Raw genomic sequence first — 14,257 nt, 5'->3', positions numbered from 1 at the left:
TATTATGTATATTTTATTATCACTTAGGTACTGAAAAATCTGCTTCTTTTTGAAATATCAAACTAAAAGCCTTTTACCTGAATAGAAAGTATCTTTGGGTACATGTGGGGAACATTATATTTAATGAAGTTTGCAGTACTGTTTGAAAAGTTTGTTGCATCTTGCATTTTCCCATCATCCAAATAACATTCAATAAGTGCTCTGAAAAATTAAGTAGAAATGTTTGAACTTTTTATAAAAAATATAGTGAGGCATAGTTAACAATAATTATTTTAAACTAAATTATTGTAATCTAAAACCTTGCTTATTTCCTCACTTGCAAAGTGGCTTGCTGGCTTAAGTCTTCTTCCCCCAAATCATAAGTGGAATATATAAATTTATATTTGACTTATCCTCTTCTAAGAACACGAGGACCTATCAGAGCATACCAATCATAGCCAAGAGATGACATCAATGAAGCCAGCACCAAATGCCAATGAATGTGACAGTAATGTATGTTTCAACATCACAGAGTAACGCCATTGGCGTCACAGACAGAAGCAGCATAGTGGTCATATTCCAGCATTGAATCACCACAACAACTATTTGTCACAATGGGCTTCCACAAACGCCCTTGGTTATAATCAATACAGCTGTGAAATTACTATCACCCAGAAGCCAAAGATATGGGTCCAAGAGATGGATTTAAATCCTATCTTGATAACTGTAAAATGTTAGTTCAAGTAATTAAATAAATTTGCAATCAAGATGCTAATAGTAAAATGGTAAATATGATTTTACTGTACTGTTGTGAATATCAGCCCATTTCCAATATTTCCAAAGTCAAATTATAATCCTCAGTGCTACCAAAATGAAAAACAAAATTGCTTTGAGATTTCTCTTCAGCAACAATATCAATGAAAGAATTTTCTCATATAAATCAAATATCAGAATACATCATGCTTAGCTGAGTTGCTATTTCAAAAAGCAAGGTGTTAACTCAATTCAACACGTCCTCTCCAACTAATATCATTCAAATGGATTATCTTTAATTATCACATTGCCATTGTGGAAGTGCCCTGTTTATAAATTAGCTGCCAGTTTTTCTATGTTATAAATTGTGATTACATGCCAAAAATATTTCATTAGTTGTACGCACTTTTTATATATCCTTAGGTTGTGAATATACAGATGTAAGCTTTTATTAATGCTTAAAATTTTGCTTTAACGAAAAATCACAAATATAGTCTTTCAAAAAGTCATTACCAAATATATTCTTTTTGCAGTAATTATGTTTTACCTGATTGCTGATACGTTATTGAACTATATGTGATTTTACAATGAAAAAGAATAAGCAACTTACATCATTAATTGAGCCCTCCATTCATAATCCAAATCTTTAGTCATTTCCAATGATTTTATTACTTCAGAAAGACTTGAGATCACATGGGTATAGAAGCCTGGCTTTAAAAATAGCCTTATCACCATCCAATATATAACAGAGGCATTGTAAATGAGGAAGTTGTATCTGTAAAAGAAGGCTTCACTTTAATTTCTACAATGATAATTAACTATTATGGTAGCTCATCCATAGAAATGTGTTACAAATACATTATTTTTCCAATTTTATTTCCATTCATTTCAGTATTGAATTCTGAGTGGAGCCTATGTGGAAGGTAAGATACTGGTGGGTTGTTTTTGCATGACCTGAATTAGCCAAAGATTCTCAGTAAGGCCTCCTCTACATTAGCAAGACCAAGCATAGACTAGATAACCATTTAGTGAAACACCTGTACATCTTTATCCTTCTGATCCATCCAAGTTCTAGAAACATAGAAAACTTGCAGCACAATGCAGGCCCTTAAGTCCTCAATGCTGTTCTCTCATCCCACTTTTCTGCCAACATACTCCCAAGCCCTCTATCACACAGTTTCATTCCCCTATCTCACCTGCTTACATCTGTCTACATTCTTCTTCTTCTTTTGTGCTGATGGCAGCTTTCACCTATCAGGAAGTTGCATTACCATCACCTGCTGTAACATAGTATGACAGGAGCCATGACGGGGATCAGAGGTTGCCTCCCAAACCCGTTTTAATTTAAAAGTTCACCAGGACCCTACATGACTTAACCACCCCTGCCTCAGATGCCAGAATGTTCTGCAAACTAGGCACCCCAGATCTACCCAATAATTAGCTAACCTGCTTTCAATGTCCCAACAAATATCTGTGGCACTCCATGATCACATGTTCCACTGCCGCTGGGACCTTACAAAAAAATCACACCACCCAGTCCCATACTTCCCAACAAGAGCCAAAGTGGAGTGCAAACCTGTTTGTCCCAACCACTATCTCAACAACCATACAGCATCCCTCCTATTCCTTCCCAATGGGCAGAATTGATGAAATCAAATTGTAATACCATCTACCTGTCCCACCCCTATCCATTTTCCAATCCCAAGATTTGGCTTCATACTTTCCTATTTTGACTATAATATCTACCTCTGACTTAGTAAGTCATTACCCAATACACCAACATGTGCAATTACTCAACAAAACTGTGCTACTATTAGCACACTCTCCAGAACATACAAATTATAGTACCTTCCATCAACAGATCAAGTCTCCTTGAAAGCTTTGATTCCAAACCCTGCAGTACCGAGGCAGAATCTGAGCAGATCACGACTCTATTTGATTTAACTTGTTCGACTCATTGCAGACTAATGATAATGGACATAAATTCTGCTGTGTAGATGGACAACACATCCATCAGCCTTTTCCCCTCCTCAACATTAAATCAGGGTATAAATATCCCAGAGCTCACCAGGTTACTGGGTCTTTAGGACATCTGTAAAGATAGGTAAAAAGGAGAAATACTGCTGCCGTAAATAACCAGACACCCTCTCACCACCCACAAGAATCTGCCTATTCCCCAAGTAACATCAAATCTACTCCCACATCTGGAATTTCCATGGTGGGACTCCCGGCCAGGCTACAGTTGGGCTAATCTACAAATCCCCAAGATCATACTCCCATACATATTCCCTAATTATCCACACAAAACATCTACCAACTCTGCTAGTATATCCCCAACAATCCATTAAAATGGAATACGTCAAATGGGACGTAGCCAACCTATTATGGAAGTCCAGTGTGCAAGGCTCAATTTTTCTCTCCACATCAAGAGGCATCTCGCCTAGTTCAACCCCCAATGCATCTCTTGATATGGTCTGGAATGCTCCACTACAGACTCAAAGTGCACTGGCTTGTAGGACATCTAACCTATATAAAGATGAACAAGCTGCCTCCCCATAAATCACTCAAACATAATCCCGACGAGAGTGCATTAAAGTGCGATGGAATCTCCTTAGAAGCTCCCCAGTCATACCCAGCCACCAGCACATAAAATTATTGATTTGCTTACAATTATCCTCCAAAAACTTTATATATGTTAGCCAATTCAGTCTCGAATCTAGCCATAGCCCCAAATATTTAAGCATAGGAACCCTAAACAGCGAACAGACATACAGAGTAGGGTGAATATTATCCAACCTATGTTTCTGTGTAAAAACCACATACTTTGACTTGGAAACAGAAAATCTAAAACCTCAGTTCAAAGACCATTCTTCCATTGCTGATAATGCTGTTTGCACAGACCTTACCACATAGGCAGATTACGACCATTTTTCCAGAGTCCCATTATCAGCATATAAAGCCAAACTGAACCCAGGCACAACACCATCAAAAATATCATTAATAATCAGATTAAACAATACTGGACTAATAACACCACCCTGGGGGTCCCACTATCCACCAAAAACTCAGATGGTAGTTCTTCACCCACCCTCACTTTAAATGACTGGCCAAACAAAATATCCAATATCCAGTTGTAAAACCTACCACCAATACCAAGCTTACTGAGTTTAATCAAAAGCCCTTTCTCCATAGCATGGCATAAGCTTCTTTAATGTCCAAAAATAGTACAACTACTGATTCTTTTACTGTAAAAGCTTTCTGAATATCATTTTCTAGTAGTACAAGGGCATTATATGTAGATCTCCCTTTAAGAAGCCCACATTGGTAGCGACTAAGGAATTCTCTCATCTCCAAAACAAATATCAGCCTTATTACTATATTTTTCTTCATTATTTTACATAAATAATGGAGCAAAAGGCAGCATAGGATCCTCCCCAAGTTTAACAATAGATGACACCATAGCCCTTTTCCAATCTCCTGGGAGCATTCCTAGCTTACAGACCTTATAAAACTCAAGCAACTTCTTTAGGGCTGCCTCAGGCAGATACTGGAGTCTATGACAGGTAACTGTATGCTGTTCTGGGGCTGTAGTATTTGGCACAGTTGACAGTCAATTTCAGTTCAGCCAACATAGTCATCATCTATAGTACTCTCAAACATCTTGTGTCTCACAATTCTTCCCACTGTCTATCAAAATGCACTGTCACTTCTTAATATATTCATCACCTAAAATGTCTGATCTATGTATCTTTGCAAATGTGTTTCCCAGACATTCTGCTTTTTCTTTGTCCATTGCAGCCAAATTTCCATTCTTCACTAACACTGAAATCTGGTCACAACCTCTGTCACCATTCATTATCTTTAGCATTCTCCACAGCACTGTCATGCCAGCTTCCCACCCAACTGATGAGAAAAATCTCCTCCAAACCACCCTTTGAGCATTCCAAATAACTCCCCTTGCTATCACTCTTACCTGCTCAAAATTCATCAAAGGTTTTTGTGTTAATCTAAGTTTCAAAACATGAAATTCCTGTCTCCGGTCTCTGATGGCCTCTGCACATTCCTGTGTCCAAAAGGAACACGTTTTTTACCACTCTCCTAGACACCAAAAGGATGGCTTGATGGGCTGTCTCACATAAAATAGAAATTATATTCTGATAGTCTTTTTTTTGGTATTGCCTAGAGACAATCAGTCAAATGATTTACCACACTCAATTGAATTTTTTCCCCAGTTTGCCCTCTTAAAGCATTATTTAGTACCAGAACCCAAATTCTGACTGTGAACCTTGATCCTTACAATACACAAGACTGGGAAATGATCACCTCCCAAAAATCAGCCATGACATCCCAGCTATTAAGTACAGCAAGTGGAGCAGAGATAAGAGTAAAATCTAGACAAGAACCCCAACTATTGGCAACATCTATCTCAGTCTCTTTTCCATCATTTAAACAAACTAAATCATATTATTCCAGAAACTTCTCTACTGCTGTCCCATTAGCATCTGTAGTCATACTGTCCCACAAACCACAAAAGTCACCACAAAAAATAATTTTACCAGAATAAGTTCCCATCATTCTCCCCAACCCTCCACATTCAGTTCCCAACCTGGATTATAAAAGTTCACAATTCTGATCCCACCCTGTGGATATAACAATTCAATAATTACACATTGAGCAATCAATGGAGAAAGCAAAATTCTGTACAATAAACCCTTCTTCACAAAGGTGGCACAGCCACATCCCACAGCTGTACGTCTATCATAACTCAGAACCTCATAACCCAGAATCTTAAAATGATAAATGTGATCACAGCCAAGTTTCTTGTACACAGATAACACTCAAAGGAACACCAAAACATAAAATATATGCTTTAAATTCCTATTTGTTGGCTAACAGACTTCTTGCATTCCAACAAAGAACTGTAAGTTGAACTGAAAAGATCAATGTGTAGCACCTTATGTACAATCATCCTCCACAACCAGCCCATTCCTTCTGCTGTCATTCCTCAAACCTTCTCTCCTAAGTACTTCATGTTCCTGCTCTGCATTAATTCCAACTTATCCCAAATACCTTGATGTTGCATCCACCATGCAGATTTATTTCCTACTCATACTGTTCAATTAACTACTGCACATAGAAATGCAAGTAAGTCTATTCTCAAGAATCAATACCTCACTAGATGCTTCACCCCCAACCTCCCACCTCTTCAACCTCACTCCATGATCTTCCTCCATCCGAATCCTTGTGTCTATTTTAAGCCAACACCCAACAGATGTCGAGGAATGAAATCTTCTTGTAACTTTATCAGAAAAACACAACAGGACAAACTATTACATATTTTCCCTTCTCTCCAAGTCTGTCATCTCTTAGCCAATACGCTTTACTCCCTCTCAAGTTGTCCCTAATATCCTCCATAGATACACACAGAGCTATCCCTGAAATAACACCCGGACCTTCATTTCTCCCTCTACCAATGTAGTAACAATATTAGTCCCATCTAGAGACTTCATTTTCAGTATTTTCTCCTATTGTTTTAAATCAGCACATGCAATCAACACTTTACCTCTGCTAAGACATATTACTGATTTTACTTTATCAATATCCTTCTGAATAGCTTTCATCAATCTAACCAGATGAAGCTTTTTGTTACAACTAGGTATGAAAGTAATCATTATCTTGAAGTCAACAGCATCTTCTACCCCAGTCCCAATGCCTTTTGCCAGATGTCCCTTCTCATCCAAACCCATTCCCTCTCATTTACTTTCCTTTTATTTCTTGACAAAATCCATTCCATAGTATCACATAACTCCCTAGCTGAATTTTCCACCATAGGCTCCCCACAGTCACATTACAGGTGGTGCAAACTGCCACCCACGTCATTCTTGCCAATACTGACTACAATGCCCAGAACAACACGGTGCTGCTCTCGTGCACAAGCACCTGTCTACATCAGTCTATCACCAAGTCACTTTACCTATAAGGTCTCATAACCAATCTCCAAATAGTTTTACCTGCCCCTTATTTCTCTATCTGGGTCCACATGACCTTCATTACTTATCAGATTCCAGCATCTGCAGCCTTGTGTCTGCACTATCCCGTCTCTGTCTCAACCTCCATCCGCCAATACCACCCAACCTGACTCCATCTACACCTTCTTACTCTCCCTCTTCTTGTCTGTTTCTATTATCCACCATCCACTATCTTTTAATTCAATTCCTCCTTTCCCCTACCTGGCCCCGTCTGCCCTCTTCACCTGGTACCTGCCAGCCCCTGCTTCACCCCTGCCTCTCAGTTTATTATACTGGCTAACTCTTCTTTACACTCTCACTCCCATTGCCAGATATGGACCGCAAATATCAACCACCCCTCTGCCTCCACAGCAGATTATGTTTGAACACTAAGTTGCTCCTGCAACTTGTTATTTTCACCAGAAAGTTGCCTGGATTGGAAGAGCTTAGTTATGGGGATTAATTTGAAGAGCTTAGTTATGGGGATAGATAGATTTGTTTTCCCAGTAGCAAAGGAAGCTGAGGGTGATCTGACAGAGGTAAGTAACATCATCAGTTACATAGGTAGGGAGACAGTCAGAATCTTTTTCCAGTGGTAGAGGCAGCAAAATCAATAAGACACACATTTAAGGTGAAAGGAATGATTTTAAAGGGTGTGCTTAATATCTAGACAGCCTAATTCACTGCCGAGGAAGGCGGTGAAGGTAGATAGAATTACTACTTTCAACAGACATTTAGAAAGGTGTTATATTTTGTAACTCTAAAATGTAAAACTAATCAAAATAAAAAAAAGGGAGTCCATAATAATGTATCTAGCTTTGTGTTTTCCTTTAAGCAAGGCATGCATGTATCACATGGTGGCGTGATGACGTAAGCCACGTATGTACCTTTACATACTGCATAAACGGCAATACATTATGTAAACAATATTACTCAAATGTTACTAATATATTAAATACACAATGCTCCTCCCTGCTTACCTATAAATTCCAACTTAATATAGATGCATTTCAACTTAAATGCAGATACTACATATACAGTACACTATATAATGCAACTATACAGACATCCACAGCATAGTAAATTTTAAATTGTCCCATTCAGGCCGAAAGATTTCATTACTGTGGAAGATTTCTTACTCTTGTGGAATAATGTCTTTCCTAACATGGGGGATCAGTCTGCTTGGCAGGGTGTATTGTGGCTGTGAAATAATCTCTGGTTCTGGGGCCTCCACCATGGTGATTGTAGGAGTTGACTCTAAGACTGCTGTAAGTGGTTCTGGACACCTTTCTTCTTCTCTTGACTTTCTCTCTGGATCTACTTCAATCCTTGTTTCTCTCTCTTTATCCCACTCCTGATTCCTTTCTTTTCCTTTCTCATATTCCTCCTCTCTTTCATACTTTTCTCTTTCTCTCTATCTCTTCTCTCCTTTTCAACTTCTTGTCTTTTTTTTCTAAACCACCTTACATTTTCTTCTTTCCAGGATGTGCATTTTGATCTTGGGAATAATCCTTCTATTGCTTCCTTTAAGATCTGATCCTTCCTCTTGGTTTCCTCATTCACAACATCATCTGACAAATCCTCTGTTTTATATCTCCACTGACTCTTTTCTTTTTGGCTTTCCATTCAGTAAGCTGGGCTTCGGTCATTTGTATCTACTTTAACAAGCAGCTTTTTGTCTCCCATTTGAAGTTCATGCAATAAATTTAATTCACAAAGAGTAAATTCCAGTTTCTTTATAATCACAAAAGCCAAATACTTCCATCTTTCCTGAAGCCCCTTGAACTCCATTCCAGCTTAAAACCCAGCGACATTTTGCAAGTAACTGCCTGATTAACATATCAGAGGTTTTCTCAGCTATGTTCCCAACACAAACTGTTGCACTGAGCGCACTGCTTTCATTACTTCCACGATTCCTCTGAGCAGCAGGGTTCTTTCTTGGTCCAGTATGCTTTCCAGCCAGAGGCACAGAGGTTGGTACCAACACCTCTTTGCCCTCTGTTCAGCAATGGTTCATGGTGTACAACATGTACAGACTGTTGTGGCATCATCCGATACCTTTCTTCATTCACTTCCAGTTGACTCTGTTACAGGGGATGTGGCATGTTTCTCTGGATCGTTAAGCAAGTTGCATACGTATCATGTGGTGGCATGATGATGTACATAGTTTACATACTTTTACATTTAACTCACAATGCATTATGTAAATTCAACAAAGAACACTTAATCAAAGAATGTATTTACAATATTACTCAAACATTACTAATATATTAAATACACAACAAAAAAGTACTTAAGAAGGTAAGGTATAGAAGGTTATGGACCTAATGTGGGCAATGGAGTTAATGTACATGGGCAAACAGTTTGGCATAAACATATTTGGCCAAAAACTTGTTTCTGTGCTGTACAACTTGATGACTTTATAACAAATATTTTAACACTTTTCAGCATGACATATTAAATGTCTACATCTAAATCATTGTACCTTTTTTCCTTTCTTGCATGTTGTATGGCCTCAAGTATGTACCGCAAAGCTTTATTCAGTTCATGCTGTAAGCAAAAGCATGCAATTACGGTAAGTATCTGAAGAAAAGAAAATAAACTCAAAAACTAGATTTTTCCTCACGCACAAACATCAGCCAGCTGTGAGTTTCCTAAATGTTCGTATGTTGTCAAGTTGCATTGATTTTTTAAAAAAAATACTCTGCACTATTACAACCTTTTAAGTTTGAAAATAATAGTTACCATAGATCCATAACCTTCATTTGTGGCCTTTTAGGTATAACTCGCAGCTACAAGATTACATGCAAATTGGTTTATTCTAGTTTTAAAAAATCTTGCAGTGAATTTAAAACTTCAACAATTCTCGACTGCAAATCCAAACTGCCTCTAACCTACCAACTTAACGTGGAATAGACTGGCTAATTGAGTATTTTAATAAATCTGACAGTGTCAATTTTTATTGTCTTTATAGGATTAACAATTGTCTTAGGAGACCCAGCAATTCAGGACATGTTTGCCAGGTTTTGAGGAGGAGGCTAGTGGCCTTACAACACTATTTGTGGAACATTAAGGGGAAAAGTGTTTCTCAGCCTCCATTCCTCCTCCAGTCTCCCTGCCTTTTAATCTTACCTTTCCTTGGATCAGATCCCCCAGAATACAACATTGTCCCAATGGGATTGGTATCTATTCCCTACCCCAACACCAAGCAGACAGTTGACAAACAGATGACAATTATTTTTTGCCTTACTATACAATAAGATGTGTCAATATTAGATTCACATTAGCTTAAAATATTTGGTATGATAAAGAAGCAGTTTAAGAAGCAGAGGTTATTAAACTGTTGCTTTGCTACAGATGACATGTATGTTTAACATGAAGCACAGAACAAGGGGAAGTTTTAAATCCATAATAAACAATTATTTTACAAATGTATCCTCACCCAGAACAGAAAACAGAATACTGGAAGAACCCAATTTGTCAAGCAGTTTCTGTGGAAGCAAAAGGTGTATATCAACATTTTGGGTTGAGACCTTGCATCAAGAAGGGTTGAGTGGACTAGGGATCTGCTCAATACTGAGACAGATACATCAGTCAGACTGATTTCTGGATGAGAATCCTCTTGTAAAATAATTATTCATTATGGATTTAAAACTTCCCCATCTCCTGTGCTTAGTGTGAGAGATTTCATGCTCCACAAACACACCCCTTTTTATACAAACCTGTTTATCAAATCAACATTTGCAAAAGTATTTTCAAGCTATACAGAGGTACTAAGATACAAACAAAAATTTCATACAAGTTTCTAAAGATGTCTAGAAAAAAAGCATAACTCCTTTAACTTCATAATTGGCAAATTTAAAAATTGACATTCCATTATCACCAGAGCTGACTAAGGAAATGCATATCTAACACAGAGCCAGGCAACATTACTCAACTTTTCTCCCTTGATTAACTTTTTTTTTCAAATAAAGTAGATCATCTTCTTATTATCACATCCTTATTTGTTAAATCTTGTAGTATTCTTGATGGCTGCATTTAAAAAAATGTTCTTGGATGTTCTGAAAGGGACGTGAAAACTATATAAACACCAGTCTGTTTTAGAATATTCCTGTGTCAATAACACAGGAATATGTCACCCAGATAATTAGTTTTTACTTCATTTCTCTTCTCTTTTTTTCCCTTTTCTTTCACCCTCTTTCTCTCTATTTCACTCTTTTTATTTTCCTCTCTTTACCAATGGATACAGATGACCAGGAAATCAGACACAAGGAATATTTTTGAATTAATATTGATTCTATTTGTGCATCTGAATGGTTCCATTTGGTTGGAATGCAAAATCCAATTTTTTTTGTTGCAGATGGATAATAATATTGCCAATTGATGTGCTGGCCTCTAAGTTCCTGCAAGTGTCAAACAATACATTGCTTATCCAAGTATATATCATACTCTTTCAGTTCAGACTGCATTTGATTAGCAAATGAAATTAAATGGACTAAATCGTCCGGTCACTTACCACTGATTTGAAAGAAATGCATGCATTTGAAAGACAATATTGGTAATTGTCAGGTATTAATACAGGAACCCTTGCTGCCTAACAATGGTGATGCCATTATGATGACTGAGCTCTGTTTTTCCCCCATATACAGCAAAAAAAGGAATAAATAAAGGCACAAATATTAACAGAGAGCTTAAATAAAGATCAGAGTCAGATTGGGATAGTAATTGGAAGTGTTGCAACATCAGAAGTCCATTTGTAGAAGAGCAAAGAATCACTACCAACACTTCCGGATTTCTATATTCAACTACCTGTGTGAAAATCCTAACGTTTCTGTCAATTTTATGGAATGGTGATGAATGCAAACATTACATCAAGTATTACTACTACATATTATTTTTTCAGAATAGAAAGATGAAACTTTTCCATTTTAGATGCCCTATTTTGGCATTATTCTAAGACCAGCTACAGTAGGCCAAATACATACACAAATATAGATTGTGGCTTCCTAGCTTCTGTCCAGAAATGTATCCTTAGTTTTCAAAACATTTAGTTCCCCAGCAATAATATTAATGGCCTGGTCAGCAAAATATTGTGGGCCAAAAAGTCCTGTGCTGTGCTGAGCCATACCGTTCAATGTTTTATGTTCCATGTTCAATCGTCATTTGCTTAGTTGCCTAATTTTCAGGTGAGAAATTGATAGTGAATCACTTGCTCTATATTTTAACAAAAACCATGCTTGTTATTCCTTGAAAAATGTTTTGGAGTTCCAAATATTTGTTATTTTACATACAAGTGCACACAAAAACAAAGATTAACATGCATTACTCAAAATCTGGCAGTTATGTTGAGGCATATGTTAAGAAAGTTTTGTTATTAATGATATTAATTTTAATTGCTGATTTCATATAGATAAAAATAAATCTTACTATGTTTGTAGCAGTTTTTGGAGCATACAGTTGAGCTTGGCAAAGGCATGCCCTGCACAAAAACTGGTTTTGCGGGCATGTTCCCTTAAAATACATGTTCAAGCAATCCTGGCTAATATCTTCGCGTTTAAACTAAAAGAGATAAAAGTTCTGCATGTAACTAAAAATACAAAACAGAGAAATGTTTATTCAAAAAACAAATGTTTCAAATATACAGAATGTCAACTGCAAATAAGATATGTTGCATCTTATTTGGGTTTTTTTCTTTCCAACTACCCTGGAAATAAAACAAAGATAGAAAAGTTACACTTTTAGCTATCAATGTAATTCAAATTGTCTATGATTAGTAACGTACATCAAAGATAAAATTCCAAACATTGGCAAAATACAGCACAACATTTATCATCTATAAACGGATAATGTATGGTAAAGCTATGTACAAGGCATTTCTCCCTCAGAAGAGAAGAGGGAGAAAGAATGACAGAGATCAAATTAAAACAAAATAGAAATACGGGCAAATGACACATAGTCCAACAGACAGAATTTGAAAGCCTTCTAAAATGATGATAAAAATAATTTGATGACCCCGGGAAGAACATGTACCAATCAAATGATTGAAATCACAAACATAAGAATATCTGCAGATGATGGAAATCTAAGCAACACACACAAAATGCTGCAGGAACTCAGTAGAGCAGGCAGCAACTATGGAAAAGTGTAAACTGTCCATGTTTAAGGTCAAGATTCTTCTTCAGGACTGGAGAAAAAAAGATGAGGAGTTAGAATAAGAAGGTGGAGAAAGGGGAGGAAGAAGCACAAGGTGATAGGTGAAACCAGGAGGAAAGGAGGGTTGAAGTAAAGAGCTGGGAAGTTGATTGGTGAAAGAGATACAGAGCTGATAGAAGAGGACAGAAAGCCAGGGAAGAAAGAAATAGGGTAGAAGTATCAGAGGGAGGTGATGGGCAGGTAAGGAAGAGAGAGGGAAATGAAAATGGGGATGGTGAAGGAAACAGGGGAGTAAGGGCAGCATTACTGGAAGCTTGAGAAATCAGATTGGAGGTTACCCAGACTGAATATAAGGTAAACACAAAGTACACTGCAGATGCTGTGGTCAAATCAACATGTACAAACAAGCTGGAGGAACTCAGCAGGTAGGGCAGCATCCATGGAAATGAGCAGTCAATGTTTCAGTCCTGACGAAGGGTCTCGGCCCGAAACGTTGACTGCTTGTTTCCATCGATGCTGCCCAACCTGCTGAGTTCCTCCAGCTTGTTTGTATGTGAATATAAGGTGTTGCTCCTCTAACCCGAGTATGACCATGACTCGAAATCATGGCCTCCGCTACTCTCACGATGAGGCCACACTCAAGTTGGAGGAACAATACCTTATATTCTGTCTGGGAAGCCTCCAATCTGATGGCATGAACATTGATTTCTTGAACTTCTGGCAATACCTCCCCTTCGCCATTCCCCATTCCCATTTCTCTCTCTCACCTTATCTCCTTGCCTGCCCATCACCTCCCTCTGCTCCTCCCCCTTTTCTTTCTTCCATGGCCTTCTGTCCTCTCCTATTCGATTCCCCCTTCTCCAGTCCTGAATCTCTTTCATCAATCAACTATCCAGCTCTTTACCTCACCACTCCTTCCCCCCCCCCCCCAGTTTCACTTATCACCTTGTGTTTCCTCCTCCTCACCCCTCACCTTCTTCCCCTGACTCCTCGTCTTTTATTCTCCAGTCCTGGTGAAGGTTCTTGGCCCAAAACATCGACTGTTTACTCTTTTCCATAGGTGCTGCCTGGCCTGCTGAGTTACTCCAGAACTTTGTGTGAAGTGATTGAAATATTGGGAAAGGTGTTTATTAATAAAAAAAGAGATGAATAGGAGAAATAATTGATCTAAAATGAAAACTGAAAATGCTGAAGGTTTTTTCAAATGGTTCAAAATGAACAAAATTCTAGACCTGAGGTAAAGAAGCCAACCACTGCTGAGTTCTGAAAAAGAAGCTGCATTTGAAGCATCGGTTGTCTTAGCTCCTCAAGAATTCTAAAGGGCCCATCTCATTTGCCAGATAAACATCTGGGAAGATACCCAA

General features: G+C 37.9%; 1 protein-coding gene across 1 annotated transcript in view; it reads right to left on the bottom strand.

Moving 5' to 3' along the window:
• Positions 1-12,354, bottom strand: part of cfap46 (cilia and flagella associated protein 46) — a 196,688-nt gene extending 184,334 nt beyond the window's left edge. The window contains exons 1-4 of the mRNA XM_073027519.1: positions 12,168-12,354; positions 9,226-9,290; positions 1,343-1,507; positions 78-201 (exon numbers count right to left, since the gene is read on the bottom strand). Coding sequence (XP_072883620.1) covers positions 78-201; positions 1,343-1,507; positions 9,226-9,290; positions 12,168-12,263 — 450 coding nt within the window. The 5' untranslated portion in view covers positions 12,264-12,354. The remainder of the gene's footprint in view (positions 1-77; positions 202-1,342; positions 1,508-9,225; positions 9,291-12,167) is intronic.
• Positions 12,355-14,257: the final 1,903 nt, after the last annotated feature.

The sequence above is a fragment of the Hemitrygon akajei genome, chromosome 23, assembly GCF_048418815.1.
Source record: "Hemitrygon akajei chromosome 23, sHemAka1.3, whole genome shotgun sequence".
Lineage (NCBI taxonomy): Eukaryota > Metazoa > Chordata > Chondrichthyes > Myliobatiformes > Dasyatidae > Hemitrygon > Hemitrygon akajei.
This window is presented reverse-complemented; position numbering and strand designations above follow the sequence as displayed.